This window comes from Falco naumanni, chromosome 4 (assembly GCF_017639655.2).
Source record: "Falco naumanni isolate bFalNau1 chromosome 4, bFalNau1.pat, whole genome shotgun sequence".
Taxonomy (NCBI): domain Eukaryota; kingdom Metazoa; phylum Chordata; class Aves; order Falconiformes; family Falconidae; genus Falco; species Falco naumanni.
In genome coordinates this window covers 87,024,791-87,046,257 of record NC_054057.1, presented here as the reverse complement: position 1 = coordinate 87,046,257, position 21,467 = coordinate 87,024,791, and the positions used below count along the sequence as shown (strand labels likewise).

General features: G+C 48.9%; 1 protein-coding gene across 1 annotated transcript in view; it reads left to right on the top strand.

Moving 5' to 3' along the window:
- Positions 1–21,467, top strand: part of PKD1 (polycystin 1, transient receptor potential channel interacting) — a 98,726-nt gene that overhangs the window by 37,795 nt on the left and 39,464 nt on the right. Inside the window, exons 2-14 of the mRNA XM_040589968.1 lie at positions 3,582–3,653; positions 4,762–4,833; positions 6,205–6,374; positions 8,443–9,111; positions 9,416–9,599; positions 13,327–13,541; positions 14,611–14,723; positions 14,805–14,931; positions 15,862–16,139; positions 16,616–17,365; positions 18,470–18,601; positions 20,228–20,403; positions 20,854–20,987. Of these exons, the coding sequence (XP_040445902.1) occupies positions 3,582–3,653; positions 4,762–4,833; positions 6,205–6,374; positions 8,443–9,111; positions 9,416–9,599; positions 13,327–13,541; positions 14,611–14,723; positions 14,805–14,931; positions 15,862–16,139; positions 16,616–17,365; positions 18,470–18,601; positions 20,228–20,403; positions 20,854–20,987 (3,092 nt within the window). The remainder of the gene's footprint in view (positions 1–3,581; positions 3,654–4,761; positions 4,834–6,204; positions 6,375–8,442; positions 9,112–9,415; positions 9,600–13,326; positions 13,542–14,610; positions 14,724–14,804; positions 14,932–15,861; positions 16,140–16,615; positions 17,366–18,469; positions 18,602–20,227; positions 20,404–20,853; positions 20,988–21,467) is intronic.

The window sequence follows — 21,467 nt, the reverse complement described above, 5'->3', positions numbered from 1 at the left end:
GCAGTTTGTGGCACCAAGAGGCTGAGCTCTGTCCCACAGCCTTTGCATTGGGTTTTATTGCTCAGTATTTCCTGATTACTTTTTTTTTTCTGCAGCCTACCTTGGTTCACAGCCATCTTTCCCATGCCAGGAAGGCATAATATGATTTTCCATACAAGTTGGAGAAGGACCAGTGGGAGAAGGCAAGCAGGCGGCTGGCAGCCCAGCTCACTGTCGCGGCTGGAGGTGGCAGGCACTGGCATCCACCGCTGTTCCTTGCTCCTCCAAGCTGTCCTGTCAACAGGAGCTCTGCTTCCTTTGCAGGCTCTGCACCCAGGAGGTCTGGGGAGTTTGAAAGTTGGGAGGTTTTGTACCAGTTTCTCATCAGATCTTGAAGGCAAGGGTAGAAAATAGCGAGGGAATTGGGCTCTGGGTTGTAGGTACCGATGGGCTGCCAGCTAGTGCCTGGTCTGAATGGAGTTCAGCAGCATCTGTGGGTGCCGGACAGGAGCTCAGGCTGTGGAAGACAAGAGGGTGGGAGCTAAGGTCTTGAGATCCCTTGAAAGAAAGCACGTGAACTGTAAAGTGACAAAGTGTCAGGGAATAGACAGGGCTTGGTTAATTACTCCAAGGGTTCAGAGCATCTCGCAGGCTCTGAGGCAGCCTCACCTGTGAACTGAGCCCCACCTTTCTCCTTTGAAGCCCACTGGTGGAGCTTCTCTGCATGCTGGGCTGTGGGTCAGTGTTGGCTTTGGGTGACGGTAGTGGGTACAGGATAGATGTGTGAGCTCAGATGGTATCTGCCAGTATCAGCTTGGGGATGTGTGCGCGGAATGGCAGCCCAGCTGTATTATCGGGAGAAGAGGAAAAAGGTGGAGAAGAGGAAAAAGGTGCAGGAGCCCTCTCCAGCCCTTCCACCATGACGCTGTGGAGGCTCACTGGGGCACCCCAGAGACACACATCCAAGTGGCCTGACACCCTCACAAGCTGTCCTGGCCATACAAAGCAGTGCAGTCCTGAGAAAGAGGGTTGAGGGCTGTCACTCATTAGTTTATGGGGCACAGCTCCTGCTGACCTTTCCTGAGCAAAACCTGCTGGCTGAGCCACAGCACCAGGTGTCCTGCACCCTTTGAGTGGATCACTCTTGTTCACCAGGAGCTGCTTCCCCTGTGTGTGCTGCTCAGTAGGCAGTGACATCTAGTGTCAGTCCAACACAGTGTGTAAAAGCGGCACCGCAAGAAATTACTGCCTCTGTTTGCATTTTACCTGTTTGAGGAAGCTGGTGGGAGCAGCAATGCTACTGTGCATCTTCCTGGAGCAGGTACCAGGTCACAGTCATCCCTGGTCCTGCTCTTGGGTAGGAATGAAGCTGACTGACCCCTGGGGGTCAAGGATTTGGGGTCTTAGCCTTCACTTACCTGAGTTTAAAAGCTTTCTCTGAGGTGAAATGGAAATAATGATAAGGGATGTTTGTAAAGGGATGGGGAAGGCTCTCCATCTCCCAGGGATGGAGAAGAGCAGACCTACCCTGCTGGAGTTCTTCGCTTTCTACTAGCCAAGTAGCAAGACGGGAGAGATGAAAAGCTGCACAGAGCTGCAGAGGAGGTGGCTGGGCTTGAGGCTGGGTGTCCCACTACCCTGCACGGCTCAGGTGTCTGCTTGTGCCATCTGTGATGGTGAGAGCTTCACCCTGCCCTGCGTACTCTCTTCTCCATGCAGCCAAGTGGTGCTTTTGGAGAAGCTCTTCGAAATGGCAAAGCCCTGATCTTGTAGCAGAATGGTTTGTTTTGGAGGTCTCTCTTGTCTGGGCAAGGAGTAAGAAGGCATCAGAGGTGAAACACCATTTCCTTCTGGCTTGGGCTTGAGATGCTGCCTAAAAACCAAAATGGGTTATTTCCAAGTGGTTTAAAGGAGAAGAGAAATAGCTGTACTGGTCTCCCTGTAAGGTAACTGATTGGTGGTCTGATCCTTTCCAAAACTGGTCAAGTAACGCAAGAAGGTGCAGAGTCAGAGGAGCACAATTTACAGAAAATGCTCAAGGAGGAGTGGAGCAGGAGCCTCCCTGAGGAAGGATCTGACCTGGCTGGCAGCAGTTGGGATTCCAGTCCAAGCTATCTTTTGTGTTTGTCTTGCAAGTGGGAGCTGGAAACTGGTTTGGAGGTGACTTTCTTATCCTGTGTGCAGAGTGTGACTCTCATGGGGTCTGCATCACTTCAGCAAAGGATGCTCAGTATTTAACTATTGTCCCAGCTACCCTGAGACAAAGGAACACTGGCTGGATTGGGTATTTTTGCTAGCATCCTTTTTTTAAGTGTATTTGTTGAGCTTTTATTTTGCACATTTCTTGGACTTCCTTATTGGTGTTGCTGGTGAACTCTTCTGAATCGACTCTTGGCTTGGCAATGAATTCCCAGTTAGCAAAATCTGGGAAAATAAACCTTTTAAAGAGACATCCATCCCTGTTACTTATCCCCAGTTTCCTGGAATCATACGTAATTTTCCTGCCAGTTTGGCAGAATTCTTTTCATTCGGATAAATTAAGTTTAAATGTCAGATCAAACAAAGAATTAACTGATTAGGGCATAAAAATAAGAGGTAAGACAGCGAGGAGAAATTGTCAGAGATGCTTGCAGGAAAAAAGGTGAGAAGGGAGGCGGGCAGGAGAATGTCTGTTGACACAACATGCTGCGGCTGCAGTGAATCCAGCCCTGTCCAATTCCCTGGAGCTCTGCCAGAAATCCTTGAAAGATAACAACCATTGCATGGGCTCAGAATAAGTATTTTGATGCTGCTAGAAGAAGGTTTTGGCCAAAGGAGGTTCATCTGAAAACAAAGAGTGGAGTTTATTGGGAACAAGTGGCGACCTATCAGGGCAACTTTCACTTCTTAGCTGAGTGACATTTTAAAATTGAAAAAGAGGACATGCGGTGAAAAGAGCTGGACTGGAGGACAGAAACAATTTTATTTTGGATGAATTGAAGGCTATTGGTGTTACAGGGAGTGATCAGAGATTTTTTAGAACAGTGTTCCTTTTATAAAGACAATCTAACCTGATTTTAAATGGAAAATATTCTTTGTTACTACTTCTTTCCTTTTAAGCTTTTCCAAAGAGAGACAAAAAGATACTTAAAATGTAAAAGTTGAACACATCAGTTGTGTAACTAATGATGAGTTCTTTGGCACTAGAAATGGACTTGGAAGTTCCTCATAAATTTTTCTCTAAGTTAATTACTACTTCAGTCTAAAGTATTTTTTATTACTTCTTTAAACATATATTAGATGAATATTTTTGTCAAAGGATACATCAAACTTAGTAATACATTTGTCATGTCTGTAATTACTCTAGATACACTGCAGAATGGTATGCATATAATGATAGTTCAGATCTTTATCTACACATTATACAAAGCTTTGAGTAGCAAATGCCTTATAGCTGGGAAAGGTGTTTTCTTTGGCAGGGAGAAATGCTGTGCTCCAACACATCAAAACCCTCCAGTCTGGAGTTGGATGGAGTTTGGAGAGAGGCTTTTCTAAGGTCTAGTAATGGAGGAATGACAAAATGAAGTTGAACGAAAACTGAAAATAGTGTTTTCTTTCTCTAGGGATCTTTCCAATAACAAGATCAGTGGTTTAGATGTTCAGATATTCAAAAGCCTGACTTCTCTGGCAAAACTGTAAGTACACATTCCGCCCTTCCAGTCCTCCAGCTCGCCATGCACATTTGAGCTGGTATCTAGAACACATGCTTGTGTTTCACAAGTTAGCCTTGTTCTTGCTTGACCTCATCTGTCGAGCCCCAGACAGATGTGTCCTTGGATTCCTTCCTCAAGGTATTTAGCTGCACAGTCTGGTGATTTGCTTACGGATGTTCAGAGTCAGGGAGGATTTGACCTGCTGTACTGCTAGGTGGAGAGGAGATCAAGGCAAGAGAATGAGATTTATCACTAAATCTGTGTTAGTACATGGAAAATTATGATAAAGCTGCGGTATCCAAATCCTATCTATCCTGACAAGGAATTAGGTACTGAGTCTGAGGGTCCTTTGAGGAGCCCAGCACTAGTGGGGGACAGACTCCACATCCCACTGCTCTTCTCAGCTTGAGCTGTCCTGTTTTACTAAAGCTTTCCATACTCTGTGTGGACCAGGAGAAGAGGAGAGCTTTGACCATTAGCAAACGCACTGGTTCACTGCTGATCAAATGAGTTTGCACTGTTACCTGCTGATGGTTCTTAGAGAAGATTAACTGTTTTTTAAAGAAAGACTGGACTGTCAGACTGAAACAGGCACCAATACAGCTAGCACCAAAACCTGCTTTAGTGGTTCCAGCTGAGTAACTGGCAGTCTGGATAGCCTGCCATCTTTACACCTCAAAAATCTAGAAGGAGGACTGATGGAAGGGCTTGGAGCACTGAAATGGACTTGAGCATGGGAATAGGCTGCCTGGAGAGGTTATAGAATCTCCATCCTTGGAGATACACAAAAGCAGTCTGGACATGGCCCTGGGCATCCTGCTTTAGGTGACCCTGCTTGGGCAGGGGGGTTGGACCAGATGACTTAGACTAGATGACCAGAGGTCCTTCCAACCTCATCCACACTGTGATTCTGTGACTTAGTGCCTGGCTGGACATTTTTCTATTATATGCATGTGACTTTTGAGACTGAAGGTGCTCAGAAGGTAACTGGAACCCAAGCAGAGCTTGGGACAGAGGTTGATCCTGTGTGTGGGCCCGGAAGTTGTTACCAGCATGATGAACTTTCCTTTTCATTTTACCTCTTTTACAGAGATATAAGCCACAACAAGATTTCTACATTAGAAGATGGAATATTTGATAATTTATTTAATTTAAGTGAAATGTAAGTACATCCTCTTTGTTTCCCAGTTCTTTATTGAGACCTTTCCTTGAAACATCTCTTCCTTTCCTGGTGGGGTGGGATATGGTGCCGTCTTGGGGAGATCTGGGTGTGTACCTAACCAAGCAGCTACCTTTTAGACTCTCAAGTTCTTCCTCAAGCTGTGTCCTGCTCCTGGGTCCTGTTGGTGCCCTTCAAGCCTTATCTCTTCCTAGAAATCGCTTCTGTCTCCTGGATACCTCCGACCTCTGCCACTACCTTCTTGGCTTCTCTGCTTCACTCCCACACCAGCCCTGCCGAGGTTCTTTGGCTGTGCTCTGGGTCACACTTACCGTTCCTGTTTGTATGGTCACACCTTGGGACTCTCTGGTCTAATAAAAAGGGCACTGACCTGCAACGCAGGAGGCGCTGACTGAGGTGTCTAAGTCACTTGAAGATGTTCTCCCTAAGTGATCCACGTTCTTAGGCTCATAGTGGTTTTTTACTGAAGTAATTAAAATCTGTGGTGTTAGGTGAAGCGAGCAGAAGCCACATTTCCAGGAGAGATACATGAAGTCACAGCACAGAATGGCAGTTCTGCATCTGAACGAGCCAAAGGATTAACCCCATGCAGTTGCTCTTGGCAAGCAAGAAAAAACCTCAGCCACACATTCTTCCTGAAGACATGACACAAAGGGCATTTTCAGCTCTGCATTTTTGCTTACAAGTGGCACCGAAAAGACACAAAGGATCCAGGCTAGGTCCGAGTGAGTCTGCCCCTGCTGAGGCTGGCTGGCAAAGTGGTGCTTTCAGGATGAAAATCCTGGGTTCAGCCCCTGCGGCAGCCCAGCCCAGCTGGCGTCAGCTAAACAAACAGCTTTCCATCTCTGTCCTGTTCACAGCTGAATGCCAAAGGCTGTAATTTGGATCAAGCTTAGCTGCAATTAAAGTTTCCATCTTTTCATTAGGCTGCCACATGGAAAGATTATCATTGACTTTGCATTTCTTTTTTGACAGATCAATTTTATTCTCTTAGCTATTTTTTAATGGAGCTGTAAATAGTCTCCCTTAGCTGGAGAAGCTGCCATTACATCCAATGGCTGTTAGATGGCAGACTATTTTAAATATAAGATTGTGTCTGTAATTCGCTTCTAATTGCAACAATTATTTGTAGAGTTAAAAAAGTACTTGAAGTACTTGCCTAATTCTAGCCTCTAGAAAAATCACGTTAATTATTGCTTGATTCCCTATTCATTAACCCTCCTCGCAGTTCTTTCTGAAGCATTTCAGTGGAGTGGCACAGATGGGAACAGTGCGGGATCTGCACACTGCTGTAATTAACACCTAGCACATGTCAAATTAATGCCTGAATTTTGTCTGATCTCCCTGTTACAGAAACTTAAGTTGGAATCCATTTGTTTGTGACTGCAAACTTTCCTGGTTGCCCCATTGGGTGGAAGACAGACAAGTGAAAGTTATTCAGGCATCAGATACGAGATGCGCCCACCCCCCTGAGGTGGCAAACCTTTCCCTCTTTGATGTCTTGTTCGTCAATGCTACTTGCGGTAAGGAAACATTGTGGGATGCCGTGGGAGAGATGCCTAAACCAGTGGAAACAATGGTCCCGAAGGCAGCTGGGGATCACATCTAGACCTCTTTAGACCTCAAGCCACCAGTTCTAATCTAATTAAGCAAATAATGGTAGCATATGACTGATGCCTTAAGGATTGAGTTGGTCACACCAGGGCTGAAACCAACAGACTCATTACAGACCAAGCTTCAGGCAGCCATCAGATGACACTAGCTTTGTGACCTCTGGCCTTAGGCTTTTATTCTTTCAGTCCGACTTTAGGCAGTGATAATCTCATTGAAGTTGATGGGACTTGAGGACATGCTAAGTTGAATCTTTGCAGGTGACAGGGCTCCACATCGGGAGTGTTGAATGAACGCTGCCCCCATCTACAGCCCATCGCCTGCTCCGGGTGCTTTCTGACTGCCTTGGCTAGCAGGAAGGTTGGGCAGTGTTTAACAGGAGAGTGGGAAGGGGGAGCCCTAAGAAAACTTATCCTGCCTGGATGCTGAGCTACCTCTGAGTAACAGAGAGGAAGGTAGAGCGAATGCTCCCCCCAGCAGGCAGCAGGCATCTCCTTTAATGCATGATGGGAGGGTGGAGTGATGAGGGCTGTGGGAGCCAGAGCTGGTGGGAGCCAGCTGAGCTGCCTGGTGAGGTGCAGTGCTCCCTGGGGCCAAAGCCCAGGTGGTGGTTGCTCCTCTTTCCTCAGCAAGGTTACCCCAGCCTTGCAGCACCTTGCAGGAATTAGCAAGGAGACTAATACCGACACTGTTGTTCCCTTGATAATTAGTTGTTCCCCTCTTGAACTACTTTAAATTAGTGTGGAAACAATAATGGGAGACTGTCTTCTCGGTAATTTAGTGTGATGGGAGTAGGCTGGGGACAGCCTGCCAGCTACTGACAGTTGTTACTGAGCAGCAGGGAATGAAGAAGTACAACCAGGCTGGTGTAAAAAAGCAAAGTAGTTCCCATGCCGTGGTCTTCCTCATGAGATTTTTCTTAAGAAAAGTGGCTCAATGTTTGCAGGAAGGCTGTGAAGAAACCCAGACAATTGGATGGATTTGATATGGGAAGATCACACAAGACTGGAGCTGTTGAGATGTTTGGGGGGAGATGTTGTAGCAACCAGCAGAAACAGAGGAGCAAACATGGCTCGGTTGCGTGGGCAGAATTGGAGAGGAGGCCAGGCAGTCCCAGCTGGGCTGCGGCTGTGCACATGGCGGAGGCCCTGCCTGTGTGTTTGTGGCAGGGAAACGTTGCTCCCCTTGCAAGGCAATGAGCAGGAAATAAAGTCCAGGGAATTAGCTGTTGCTCTGAGACCGGGGCTATTGTGGCTGCCATCGTACATGCCTGCATATCCATGCATATGTGTACTTGTGCTCACTGTAGCCAGGCACATGTTCCCATGAATGCATACATGTGCGTCCTTCTGCACCCCTTAGGTGCAGGCTGTGTGTGGCGTTGCCCTCTTTTCTAGCACCAGATATTGTCTGCAAGTCAGTGGGAAGCTCTTTGCTCTCCCCATGGAGGAAGATGGCTGCAGTGTCTGTCCAGCTCTGTTGTGGGCTTGGTGAAGAGTCCGATGGTGTTTCCCCCGTGCCCCATCTGCTCAAGTGTGTTTCCTTATAGACTTTTTGCTGGAAGCCCCAGGCAGCATGCAGTGAAACATCCTGCACCAGACCAAGCCAAGGTACAGCCAAGGGACAACCTTTTGTCTTGGTCTTACTTGGTGGCTAGTCCTGTGGGCTCCTTTGAGGGTCAGACTCAGTGGCTCCATGTCCCATAGGACTGTCAGGCTCTCTAAAGACCCATTTTATTTACTGAGTGTTGCTGCTCCATAAATCTGTGTGACCAGCTTGTAATTTCTGTCATCATTAATTAGCATAAAGAGTTTGGAAATTGTCGCTGAGGGATTAAAGGCTTCCCAGGCAAGTCTCAAAAAGGAAATGCTGGGAGTAGGAGCTGCCCAGGAGAAGTCCATTCCCAGGAGTGTGGGGTGGCGTGTCTTGGAGGGTTTCACAGTGTCAGTTTGCAAGAGGATCTTCTGTTCTGTCCCCCAGGAGCTCAATACATAACATGTCTGACAAGCAACCACACAGAAGGGACTGAATTTGTCATCCTCTTCACATCTGTTCACCCTGGGAACCTCACTGAGGAGACTTGCAGTGCCCTCTGTTATGCTGAAGATCAGGAATATGGAGGTTTCAGCACCCAGGAGCAGTGTTTGTGTGGTACTGCCCATGAAACAAACTCTTCCTCCGGTTGTTTGCCATTTTGCACTGAGCATTTGTCCGGGCAGGCCTGTGGTGGCCCATCACTCGTCCCCTCTCCCTTCCGGGCACAGTTATCTGTGTCTTTCACAGGACTCCAGCCCCGGTACAGCCTACGCCAGGCCGTGCTCTTCAATGTCAGTATTCCCATTGCTGTCAGCACTTTACTGTGGGAATTTGGGGACCAGACAGAGGTTCTCAACACCACTGGAAATACAGCTGTCCACATGTATGCCTTACCTGGCCAGTACAATGTCACTGCCACCATCTCTGTGGGCACCAAGGTCTTATATGTGCAGGCAGAAATTGAGGTGGTGGCTTCACCCCAACAGTTAGAACTGCAGTGTCCTTCCTTGGTCAAGACTAATGAGAGCCTGGACATACGGATCCGCAACAGAGGTGGCACAGGCCTTGCAGTGTCATACAGTATCACCGCAGAGGCTGGGGAGCTGGGCAGAGGTAAGCAGGGCTGGCTGGCTGGGTGCTGAGCAAGGGAGGGGTGGCAGTGGGTTCTGGGCCTTCCCTTTCCCTTCCTCCCTAACGAGGAGAAAGGGATGACTCCTCTGGGGCAACCCTGACTGACCAGGCGGTGTTTTGCACTGTCCTAGGCCAGGAAGATGACTGCACAGGGTGCATTTCAACAGCAAAGGGGATTTATGGGCTTCAAGAAGGACGAGACATTCCTTCCTCACTCCCTGGATTGGGTTGGGGTGTGTGGTCCCATAGAAAGGACATCATGCGTGTATTCTTCTACCTGATGCAGCCGTTCACCCCCTGTGTCCCCCTGATGGCTTGGTTTTCCCGGGCAATAACCACTGCTATCAGCTGGTGGTGGAGAAGGCTGAGTGGCTGGAGGCCCAGCAGCACTGCCAGGAGCATGGCAATGGAGAGCTGGCTTTTGTGAGCAGCCCTGAGATCCAGAGCTTCTTGGTTGCTCATGTCATCAGGTAAGCGAGAAGGGTAAGAGTTAAAATTTCCTAGGGATGAGTCTTGTGTTCCTGGGGTCACATTTGCAGAGGGTCTGGAGGGAGGGTCCTGCCGAGCCTGGTGGCAGCCAGCCAGGCTGGAGAGACACACGGGTCCAGGCTGAGTACGGGGAGATGGTAGGGATGAGGCTGGTGAACAAAGAGGAGGAATAAGCAGAGCTTGAGCCCTTGCTGAACTTGGCTCCTTTGCTTAAAGGCTGTGGAGGGAAGAAGGGGAACGGGGCAGAAAGGCTGGAAGTCAGAACTGGGAGCTGTGGGATTGCTTCTGGTGGGCATCTCCTACTCTACTTTGGTGCCTGTGTGTACATCTGAAATGGTGCAGGGTGGTGCAGGGTCAGGAGCAAATGGGGCTGGGCCAAGCAGACCTTCCACCTCAGAGTTCAGCAACACCTGCCCTCTGGGGCTGGGCGATGGAGAGGGTCTGTGCTTGTGTCCATGTGGCTGCCAAGCAGGGCCTGAGGGTGACCTTCCAACCAGCTCCCTCCATCAGCAGAATTACAGCTGGATTGCCCCACGTGTGACACTGTGGCGTTGAGCAGCCACTGTAGCAGAGCCCAAGCCAGTCCTGCAGTCCTGCCCCCGAGCTGGGATCCCACACTCTTCCAGACATGGCTGCAGCCTGAACCCAGACCCTTTCCACTCTTCTTTTGCATCCTGAGGAGGAGCAGCACTCCTCTCTGAGTGTCAGGCTCCAGCAACATCTGTTCCACCTCAGGACTTGGGCTTTATAAACAGAGAGCACTGAAAGTGTCAGCCTTTGATTAAATCTGCTCTTCTCAGAGCACTTTCTGCAACCAGCCATCTTGGAGAGAATGACCAGGAGAGCTTTCAGGGGCCTGATGGCTCTTGTCAGCGCTCCCAGATGCAGATATTGGAGATGGCCTCTTAATAAACATGGCCCAGAAAGCGCATGCAAAGGGAACAGCTGCGTGTGACGTAGGCTTTGAACAGTCCTGTTGAGGGTCTGACATCCCCTTCTTCCCAAACTTGTATCCTTGCCCTGTTCCTTTCATACTGGGATTTATCCTGAGATTGCAAACATGTGGTCCCTGCTCTGGGGAAGAGGAGTCTGTCCCTCTCTGTGGGTTAGGAGCTGGTCACTTGGTGCTCTGATTTATCAGGCATTGCGTGCAGGGCTTTTGATGGACTGCAGTGCAAGGAAATCATGAGACCTCAGAGGGGAATGAGCCGCCCAAGCTGTTTCCCAGCTGCTGCCCCATGTTGCTCTCCTCCCCAGCCCCCTTTATTTCATGTATTTATTTTATTAATCCATTCAGATAAACATGAATGAGGCAGTTCCAGGATGCGATTTCCCTGGTGATAAAAGACAAATCAGCCGAGCTGCAGGTTTTTGGAACATGCAGCCTCCATAGTTTCTTGTGGGAAAATGACAGAAGCAGAAATCTGTTTCCCATTAGAACATGCGACAGCGAGGACTGCTCTCTCCTCCCCTTCTCTCCTGCCATTTGATGGCCTCCCCAGGAGCAGTATGTGCTGAGCTGGTCCCCTCCCCACCTCCAGAAGCTGAGTGCTCCAGCCCACACCCCTTCCAGGGGACCCCGCTTTCCCCTCTGCGGCAGCGCAGGGAGCCCCCCTCCTCTTCCAAGCCTCCTTCAGGCTTTGTTCTGCTCCAGGCAAGGCAGCATGGTCCATGGTCCTTCCTCAGAAGCAGAGGGGTGCTCACATCTTGCTTCAGAGAAGGATGTCTAGAGTTCTCTTCTTCCTCTCTGCAAGGTAATGGGCCAAGCAGTGGGGCAGGGGTGGGAAACAAGCCAGACACCCTTTTTCTTTTTCCCCCCTTTTTTTTTTTTGATGACTTGCAGTTAGATCATAGCTGGAATTAGAACAGGAAAATCTCTATCGAGTTTTACTGGTGGCAGCAAACAGGCGGTTTCCTAGCCCATTCTCCCTAATCCCCTGCCAGTGGTTCGGGAGCAGAGCACAGTGGTTATTTATTTTTTAATCTTATTTGCAATGAAAACTACTGATTCACAGAACAGTTATTTTTGTTGTCATTTTTCAGCATGACCTCATTAATCATTTCATCTGGCGTGAGCCTAGTGGTGGAGAAACACCAATGATCTTCCTGGTCTGCTTTCTGCAGAGCAGTTGTACCACGCAGGGAGCACACTGGAGCAGAGGGGCAAGACGTAGCAGGACTGATAGCAGCCTGCAGGAGGGAGCATGGAGAAGAAGCTGGGGGCTTTGAAGGGTGCATGATGAGGCTGTTACCCACCCCCCAGAAGTTAATATGGAACAAATGCCTCACTTTCTGCTGGGTGCGATTAGAAACAGTTGTCCAGGCTGTTTGTGGCTATGAAAGACCACTCAGCACTTTCCACCAGAATCTCTGCTGGGATTCAGCCAGTTTCCAAATGTGGAAGGACATTTCATCTTCCTAAAATGATCCTGGCAGTTTCTTGTGTATGTGGGGTTCGTTGGCCTCTGCTGCTGGTGTTTTGTTCCCCCACGGCTGCTGCCTTTCAGGAGTAGCTGAGCATCTCCACACAGCTGCATCAAAGAGAACAGGAGCTCTCGTGCCTGGCACCATCCGAGGTTTAATCCTGCACTGGTGCCAGTTCCACTTGCAGTGGAGAATTGACTAGTGCCAAATTCCACAGATCTGCCCAGATGAAGCACAGATTTTCTAAAGGATGCAGCTTTTTCAGACAGTGTTTTGTATGACCATGCTGTTCCTCTTAAGTTATGACTCAATACAGGCTTAGAAGTGTCCATGAGGGTCATTTGGAGTGCAGTGCAGGCAGGCCGTTTTAACAGACTGCTCTCCTGAGAGGGGTCTGACGTTCAAGTCAACCTGCTGATACTCCTTAGTTTGCAGCTAGTCCCGCTTCTCTGTATTGTGTGGAGTTTACTCTTTACGTGGGAGAGCTGGTCTCAGCTTTTCCAGCCCCTGTGAGTGGCTGTTGACCCTCCGTACTCTCAGATAGCATAGTGATATTAGTATATTAATACGAAGAAAGCAACTCCAGCTTGGGGAAGGAGATGTGCAGTTTTAGAGAGTCCTGGGAATTTCTGAACACACTAAAACCTTGTGGTTCTCCTCTCCAGCCAGTGCCATCTCCTGCCCCTGTTTCATTACCCTCACTGATGTCTTTGTACCAGTTGAGGCTGGTATGAATCAGTGTTCACCAGTATGTCACAAGCTCTGTGGTGCTGATGGAGCCTTTAACTTGTAAACTGAGCAAGTGAGACTGGCATTTTGGGAGTGGGGTGACTCAAGTTGTGGGACAGTGATCACCAAGCATCTGACTCAGCTGCACACAGTGGTCCCCTGAGCTGCTTCTCTCTCCCAGCTCCGCTGCACTGTGGTGTTGGTGTTGGTTGCTCTGTCTGGATCCTCTTGGCTCAGCTCTCCCCTCTGTTTGTCAAAGGGCAGGTGGCTTTCTGTAGCTCTTGGGACAGAGGTTTGAAGGGCTGGTAGACAGCAGGATGGTGTGCCATGAAAAAGCTGTTACTGAGGAGCCAGGTTCTCGTGGTGGAATGGATACTGAAATCCTTCAGTAACTACAAGGCTCTGTTAAATGCAGCCTGTGACACCCAGATGAAGCTGTTGTTGTTAAGATGATTATTTTTATAGAGAACCATAGATGGCATCAGTCCCAGATCTTTCTAATACTCATGATTTCCTGAAATCCACCCCCCCCACCCCTTCTTTTTCTGTTTGAAGGAGCCTCGATGTCTGGATTGGGTTCAATGATTTTGCAAGCACTGGAGCACAGCAAAGAGGTGAAGGATTTAACCTGGAGAGCTGTCAGAACTGGCTGCCAGGAGAACCACATCCATCAAATGCTGACCACTGTGTCCGGATGGGCCCAACAGGCCAGTGTAACACAGACCTGTGCATGGCCAAGCATAGCTACGTCTGCGAGTACAAGCCAAAAGGTGGGCTCTGCTTCGCACCTGCTGTCTGCTGGCCTTGTGGGCAGGCAGGTGTCCTGCTCACTGGCACATACCAAGGAAAAATAGAGCTGCTCTGTGGGGGTTGTCCAGAGCATCACCCTAGATCAAGTGGGACTGGCAACAACCACAATATTCCCAACAGAGGTTTGATTGATAAACTTTCAGAAACTTCCCTTAGCCCAAAGGGAGGAATTTGGCCCACTTTAATCTTTGCCATCAACAGAAGTAGAGAGGGAAGCAGAGCTCTGAGGCAGAGCTTTGGAAGTAGCTTTTCTCTCTTATTTGACCAGTCTCTGCTACTGCTAGGATCTGAGGCCACGGTGCTGCCTTGGTAACTCTTGCTGTCCTTCTGTGGCACCTTGTAGTCTGAGATGTTGGGGTCTTGTGAGATCATCAGGCCTTGGAGATCATTAGGCAAGGTTTTATGTCGTATGCTGTGCAGGTTTGTGTTTATGCAGCCTCCCAGATCTTCCCAAATGGTGTAGGGAGTAAAAAAGAGAAACAGAAAGGACATGAAATGTGGGAGAAGATTTAGGTAAGAAGGAAGAGCCATTGCTAGGAGGAGAGCTCACTGGCCCTAGTAGGAGGGACAGCATCAGCTGTCTGAGTGCAGTCTGCAGAGCCTGACCTGGCTGTGAATGAGCCAGAGGTGTTTGCCTGGTGGAAACCAGCTGGTTTGGGCCACATTTCTCATGAAGTGCAGGTGGGGAGGGAGGATGGGGAGTACACCTTGTGCTCAAAAAATCATGGGATTTTGGAAGGGAGAAGTATTTGTAGAGTTCCTAGAAGTCAAAAATGCTGAGAATTGCAAATGCAGACATCACTTGTGCAGGATGAGAAAAATAAGAACACCTGTAAGAAGAAGAAGGAGGAAACTATGGGATTACAGCAGCTACTTCTCCAGTAAAGCTGAAGTTACAGATTCCTGAGTGATTCAAGCCCTGCTACAGCTTTGCTGGATGGTTTGAGCAAGCATGAGCAGGATGGGGGGAATAGCTTCAGGCTTTGCTGAGTCTCCTGAGCTTTGTTCACATATTTCCTTTGTAAACAGGAGTTCTCTTAAATGCCAAAAACTTCTTTGTGGGAGACCCTGTGTCAGACACACATGAGGCTGTGAAAAATGTGACAGAAGATGTGCTGTCAGCTCCATGGCAAGCTGTGGAGGTAAGAAGGGTTTGCTCACCCTGCTGCTGCAGAAGGTGCCCAGGAAAATGCAGGCAGGTGAGAGCCTTGCTTGTTTTGCAGGTGATGGTGTTCCCTGAGCTGGCATTCAGGCACGAGGGATATTTGACTGCCCTGGAGTTTGTGACACAGGAACTGCATCAGCCTGTTCAAGTGAGGTTCCAGGTGCATAGACCGATAGATGGAGAAGGTGAGGCATCTCCTCTCAACACTTGTGATATTGTTAGAGCTGACACCATCAGAGCCATGGCAGGCTAAGTGTGTGTGGCCTTCTTGTGGCCCCTCTGTCTTCAAAGGTTCAGACATGTGGTTCCATTTTTTGAGGACACTACAGTGCAAAATCTGCAGGTATGGTTGGACATCCTGCGATGGCCTTGGAGAAGTGCTTGTCCTGGAGAAATTGATAGAGGGAGAAACTTGTCTTAGTGTGTGAAGAAAATGTGGGTGTAAGGAACATATGTAGAAGTGAGTTAATCTTCTGAGCTATACTTTAATACTTTGGGAAGACATGACATGTCAAATGATGGGAATGTGTTTTGGTCCATCTAGTCCCACAGGTTAACAAGGAAGAACATTTTAGTGAGCCCAATTCTTCCTGGTAGACGAGATAATCTAATAAGCCTTTTATTCCTTGTACAACAGCTCAATAGTCACAGTTTTGGCAACAGTTAATTTTGCAGCAAAATGTTTGCTATTGCCATAGGGTTGGCTCGTTGCAAAAGCATATTTTTTGACACTGAAAAGCTGATACTTTGACATGGAAACATTAACTTAAGAAAAGTTGCTTAATGTGTTTTCAGTGTCAAAGCCAGCTCTACTTTTGTTTGGTCTTGCTTTGGCTTGAACATAGATCTCTTTTAGATTGAATATTGGTGTGTTCTCACTGGAAAAGAGGCTAACTTTGTTTTTAATGACCTTCATGCCTTTGTGAAACTTTGCAGTAAAACAAGGACACTTGTCTTATATAGCACCATGATGTGTTGCAGTTGCAGCTTTTACTAAGAGTGGAGCCATCATCAGTCAAAGTGGGAAAAAATGGGGAATTTGGAGCAAGGGACAAGTGCGCTAGAAGTGTTACTTGTCAGAATGTGATTGTTGCTTTCTCTTTCACTTCTTGCAGACTACCAGGAGGAAAAAAATGCTACAGAACCATTCTACACTTCTCAGGATGATGGGAACTGGACACTATTTGAATGTCCTCCTGGTTTCCAGTGGTGTCATTTGACTAATTTGTGCTCATCGCTAAACAACTGCTGCAACGCAACTGAGTGTGCCAACAGTTCTCTTGCCAGCAGCCCTACCCCCGTTTCCCTTCAACACAGTGAAAGCCAGCTCAGCTATGAACTCATCGAGGAGTTTCTCTTTACAATACCAGCTGGCCCTTCTTCCCGGTATCTGGTCAGTGTTTATTAGCTGCTATAACCAGTGCGTAGGTGGGGCAGTTTTCTCCTGAGTGCTTTCGGTAAATAAAGAATTGTTCCCAATTTTCAGATGGAGATACTGAAGTCCATTCAAATGAAGTGACTTGCCCAGTGTCACACGTGCCACCGCTTTCAATCTTCCCTGCTCTAAGCCATGGACTCCCAACAGTAACCTGTTGCAATAGCATAGCTGGTCAAAAGGCTGCGCAGATTTCCTGGGCTGTTTCCGTTGCACTTATGCAGTGGGGATAGAGCATAAGGCTGGCTTCTGTGTTAGCGCATTTAATTCAGAGTGACCAATGGTGAAATGTCTCCCCGTGCTGTGTTTGCATCTGCAGCTTCCAAGTTGGTTTCCACTTGGCAGTAAATCAAGCTGTCTTGCCCAGGCAGTAGTTGGGTGCTGAGTGCTCTTGATTTGAGGCATTAATCCAAAAATGTCTCCTCTCTCTGCAGATCACATTCAGAAAAGAAAATATATTTGTCAGGTCTGAGGATGTCTTCAGTATCCAGCACAATGCAGGCTTGGGCTTACTCCTCCAGTGCCAGCCAAGTACCACATCCCCTTACAGAACCAACGTCTTAAGCATAAACTCTTCGGAGTCAGCACTTGGCTTGTCTGACGGCTTCATCGGTGCCACCTGGATGAACAACACTGTTTGTTCTCTCCGAGTTTGGTACGCTGAGGAGCAGCTGGTCCCGGTGATCAGCTCCCACAACACGGGGCTGGAGCATCCAGGTCGCTACACGGTCAGAGCCAATGTGGATAATGGGGTCTTCAGCACCAATCTGTCCTGCAGTTTCTGGGTGGCTTCCCAGGTGTCAGGCCTGCGTGTCATCCACCCCGCTCCTCAGGGCGGCAGGGTCTACCTACCATCCAACCACACTACCCTGGTCATCAAACTCTCCTCAGGGGTGAATGCAACAGCTAGCTGGCTGGGAGACAACCACACCTTCCCCTTCGAGGGGTCCTGCCCAGCGGCTGTGGCCCTGCTGACAGCAGACTGTGCCAGGGAGACCAACGACACCTGGTTTGCAGTGGTCAGCCTGAGCGGCCTCAGGGAGGGGATGAGCACCCACACGCTGGTTGCAGAGAACACTGTGAGCTCGCAGAACATCACTGTCACAGTGAAAGTGGAGGAGCCTATCCGTGGGCTGCGGGCCACCCCTGACCCTGAGAGCAGAGTCCTGCTAAATACACGAGTGGTGAGTGATTACTGCTGCTTTTAATTTGTCAGTAGCATTTTTAGCTTTTAAGACTAAGGTGGTGTGTTTGGCTCATGAGGAGGGCAGGGGCTCAGCTCCACACTGGTTGGGTGTAGCTCTGCTTGCTGCTAAGCGCCAGCTCCCAGGCCATGCAGACAGCGCCGCTGCAGGCAGAGGCATGTGGCAGAAAGCACTGGTGCTCTCCAGCAGGAAGACAGCTCAGCTGTACGTTCACTTGGGTTCCCTTAGAGGTAAGGCAGTACCTCCTGTGAGGGGGGTACTGCCTTTCCAGTTCCACAGAAAACTGGAGGCATTATAAAAAGCCAGTATTTACCTTCTTTTGACTTGTCAAGGTAGTTATTCCTTTAGGTGTTAAGATTTGCTCTACTAAATCCTTACATCAGCTAGCTGAAGCTATAAAAATGTTTCATCCATCTGTCAAAGTCTTGGAGTTACTCTGGTGTTTGCAGTCTTTTTTTCCTCCAATCCCCTGTCCCCAGAGCTACAGCTGAGCCCTAGAAACCTGTTCAATAACTGCCCGTTGGTATCTGTGAAATGCTCTGTTCAACCTCTGGCTTCTTACAGCAGAACCCTATGCCTGCAATGCCTGATGGTCTCACCCTTCCTGGCTGCCACGGTCTGCTCAGGAGGCACTGTAGGAGTGAGGAGGGACACTACCCTGTCCAGTGCAGTTCAACCATTTTAGCCTTTGGGTCAGGCACCGTCAAGGGACGAGGGTCAGAGACTCATCTTACAGGTGTAGTTAAAGCTGAGTTGTTTCTGCAAAGATATGGGAAAGTTTTTTAGCCAGCAAGAAAGAGACCTGGTCACAAGAGCAGAGCACTAGGATGTGGGGGCAGGCAGTATGTGTTCTGCCCCCTGCTCTGCTGTTGATTTATGGAGTCAGAGTCTGCATTTCTTTATCAGCAGCAAAGCCACAGATGATCTTGCACCTCTGTGTCATGCTTTGAGGGCAGTGTCTTACAGCTGTGTGATGCCTCCCAGTCTGGCTCTGCTCCTTCTCCAGTTCAGCTGGAGGTCTCCTGGGAACTGCTGTGCATGCTTTTCTCTTGCACTAGTATAAAATGTTCTCATGCCTTTCAGAGCTACATCCCTGTGATGGAAGCTGGGTCAGATGTGACTTTCCGATGGACAGTAGATGATAAGCCATCTTTCACTTTTTACAATGTTGTCTTCAATGTTATCTACCAAAGCCCAGCTGTGTACAAGCTTTCGGTAAGCCAAGGCCTTTCCCATAATACCATTTCAATCCTGGGTTTCCATCTCGTCCCACAAACTAAGCAGGAAAAGCAGCAGGGAGAGGAGAAGGCAGAGTTGAGTTGAGAAGGTTTTCACCTAACAAGCTCGCCTACTATTTCTCACTGAGCTGCTCTTGCAAATGCAATAGTAAGTTTCTTCCTATTCTTCCATTACAGCTGACTTTGCTGTCTTCCTCGTCTTTACTTTCTCCTCTTTTCTCCATGTTCTCCTTTCTGTTCATGGAGTGTCTGTTCTTACTCCTCCCCAACAGGAATGAAGCAGGGAGCCCTGTTGCAGGGTGCCAGCCACTGCTTTGGCAGGCAGGAGATGTGAATTCAGGCAGAGGCAGGATGCAAATTTAAGACTTTCATAGGCAACACAGAGCTTCTGCCACAAGCTCTTCTGGTGTCTGTCCTGTTCTCTCTGTGCTGGTGCAGGCTGGAACACTGGGCTTTGTCATGACCCAGAGGAATGATAGAGCAGAGAGTCTGGGCAGAGGGAGGTATCTGTTGTGGAACAGGAGTTTATCCCTGGCCAGAACATCCTTCTGTGTCATGCCCTGTACTGCCACGCAGAGTCCTGGTCTGGCTCCAAGCTGCTTGATCTGTTAGCAGGGTAACTGCTGGCTTCCTGAAGAGACACCAGCCCTGGCTCTGAGGGCATGCTAGCACTAATCTGCTTGGTGCAGCACTATGCTGAGTAGCACTGATTTGCTGGGTGAAGCACTCTGCTGGCAAGCCTGGATTGCTTTCACTTACAGAGCTGACAAGGTGGCATTAGGCTAGGGTCTGCTGGATTCAGTGGAACAGACCGACAGAAGCCAAGACATGAACTTCTTTTATCTGTTGGGGTGGGAGGTCTCTGCTCAACTGGGTTTGAAGGATCCTTTCTGTCAGCAGCTCAGCTCTCCTGCAGGCGAGGAGATGGCAAGATGCTTCATTATTAGGTGCCTTGTCAGTGTTAAATGCCTATATAACCTTGAGGATCCTGTTCTACTTCTGTCATGTCTCTTCAGTCTCTTGCCTCCCTTTCCCTCCTCTGCCCAACTTTGCTTTCCCTCTCTGTGCCCACTGCACCCAGGACGCTGGAGCTGCACTTGGCGTGCTTTTGTGAGTTTCTCCCATCCCCGCTCTCTGTGCTTGGCGGCACTCATCCACCACTGTCCTGTGGAAACTGGGTGGCTCTTGCCCCCTCGGTGGCAGCGAGTGCCTGGGCTCAGCAGCTGGGGACTGTGCAGGGCACCTCAGAGCAGGCAAAAGGGTAACTAGCAAGTTCAGAGCCAGAGGAGTCCCCACATGAGAAGATCTTCTCTTGTCCTCTTGCTGTAGAACCAGTCAGTCTTGGACTGACTTTAGTAGTGAAGATGTGGTGGTTCCAGCAAGAGGTGGCTTCACCAGGTAGGTGACCTTCCAGTCCATGCTGCTTTCCAGTGCCATTCAGGCTGTTGCCCCTGTCTCACTGTCCCACAGGCTGCTCTTCTTTGACCTTACCTGCTTGCCTGCCTGGTGGGACCTCTTCAGTACAGTGAAGCCCCACTCTCAGGAGAGGGCAGCAGGGCAGGGTGATCCCAAGATGCATTCTTTGTCCCACTGTCCTTCCCAGCTCACCGCCTCCAACCACGTCAGTAACTTTACGGTCAATTACAATGTCACGGTGGAGATGATGAATAAGATGAAGAACCTGACTGTGTTGGGTGTCCTGCCGGTCCTCCCGCAGAACAGCACCGTGGAGCTTACAGCAAGAGTTCAGGTTGATTCAGCTGTGGATGCTCTTTTCCTGTGAGTCCTTTGCAAGTTGCCCAAACTTAGGATCTTACTATGCATAGCTTACCAGTCTTGCCTGCACTGTTTCTCTTCCCAGGGCCAGCTGATGTCAAATGGCCCATTTCTCCGCTGCTGTCTAGTTAATTTGAAATCTCTGCAAGCGTGGTTCAGTCACACTGGCTGGGACCTATAGTTGAGGCTGAAATACTTTTATTTTAAAGGATTGCAACATTGCTTTAATGCTGGGTTCTTCCTCTTCTTACTTGTGCTGTACTCCTCTCACAGCAACAGTTCTGCAGCACTGGGCTCAGCTACTGCTCTGATACTTGGCATTACACTGCCTGTGGTTTTTCTGGAAACCCCAGGCCTGAGCCTGAAAGACAGCGCTAGGCCAGGCCAGTGTTCCTCTGGGATTTCCATGAGCTTCCTGCTGTGCTGTGTAACATGGTTTGCATGTTTCTCCAGGTGGGATTTTGGAGATGGTGTCCAGAAGACATACCTGTTCCAACCTCCCTACAACAAGTCTTTCCTTGTTCCTGATCCCAGTGTGCATGAGGTTGTAATTGAGCACAATGTTTCACACGTCTATCAAGACCCAGGTATGCTCAGGACAGTTCTTTGGGGAAGAAGGGGCTCAGATATTTTACTTGCAAGGGGGCTATAATACACCTTCAAATAAAACAATGGCTTGAAAGTCATTACCTCGTTCCTGAGCAAACAGCCAGAGTGACTGGGAGTCTCCAGCAATTGCCATCCTCTGTAACTGTTTCCAGGAGAGGTTTGTTCACGTTGTAAGAAGCAAGACCACCACACACAGTCCCCTTTTTGGGCAGTCACAGCAGACAGACGAGTGGCAGGTGAGCTCTGTGCTGATGGGAGAGGGTAGGGAGCACTACTGTGGGCAGCAGGATGGGGGTCTGTTTTGTGAGCAAACAGAAAAAAAATCTTTTCTCCATATCTGTCAGACTGGCTTCTTACTTGGTGTTTGGTCCTCACATGGATGGCCTGGGTGTAATTCCTGCTTGTCCTGGAGCAGAGGAGCGAAGCCCAGGGTGTGCACAGTGCAGCAGAGTATCTCC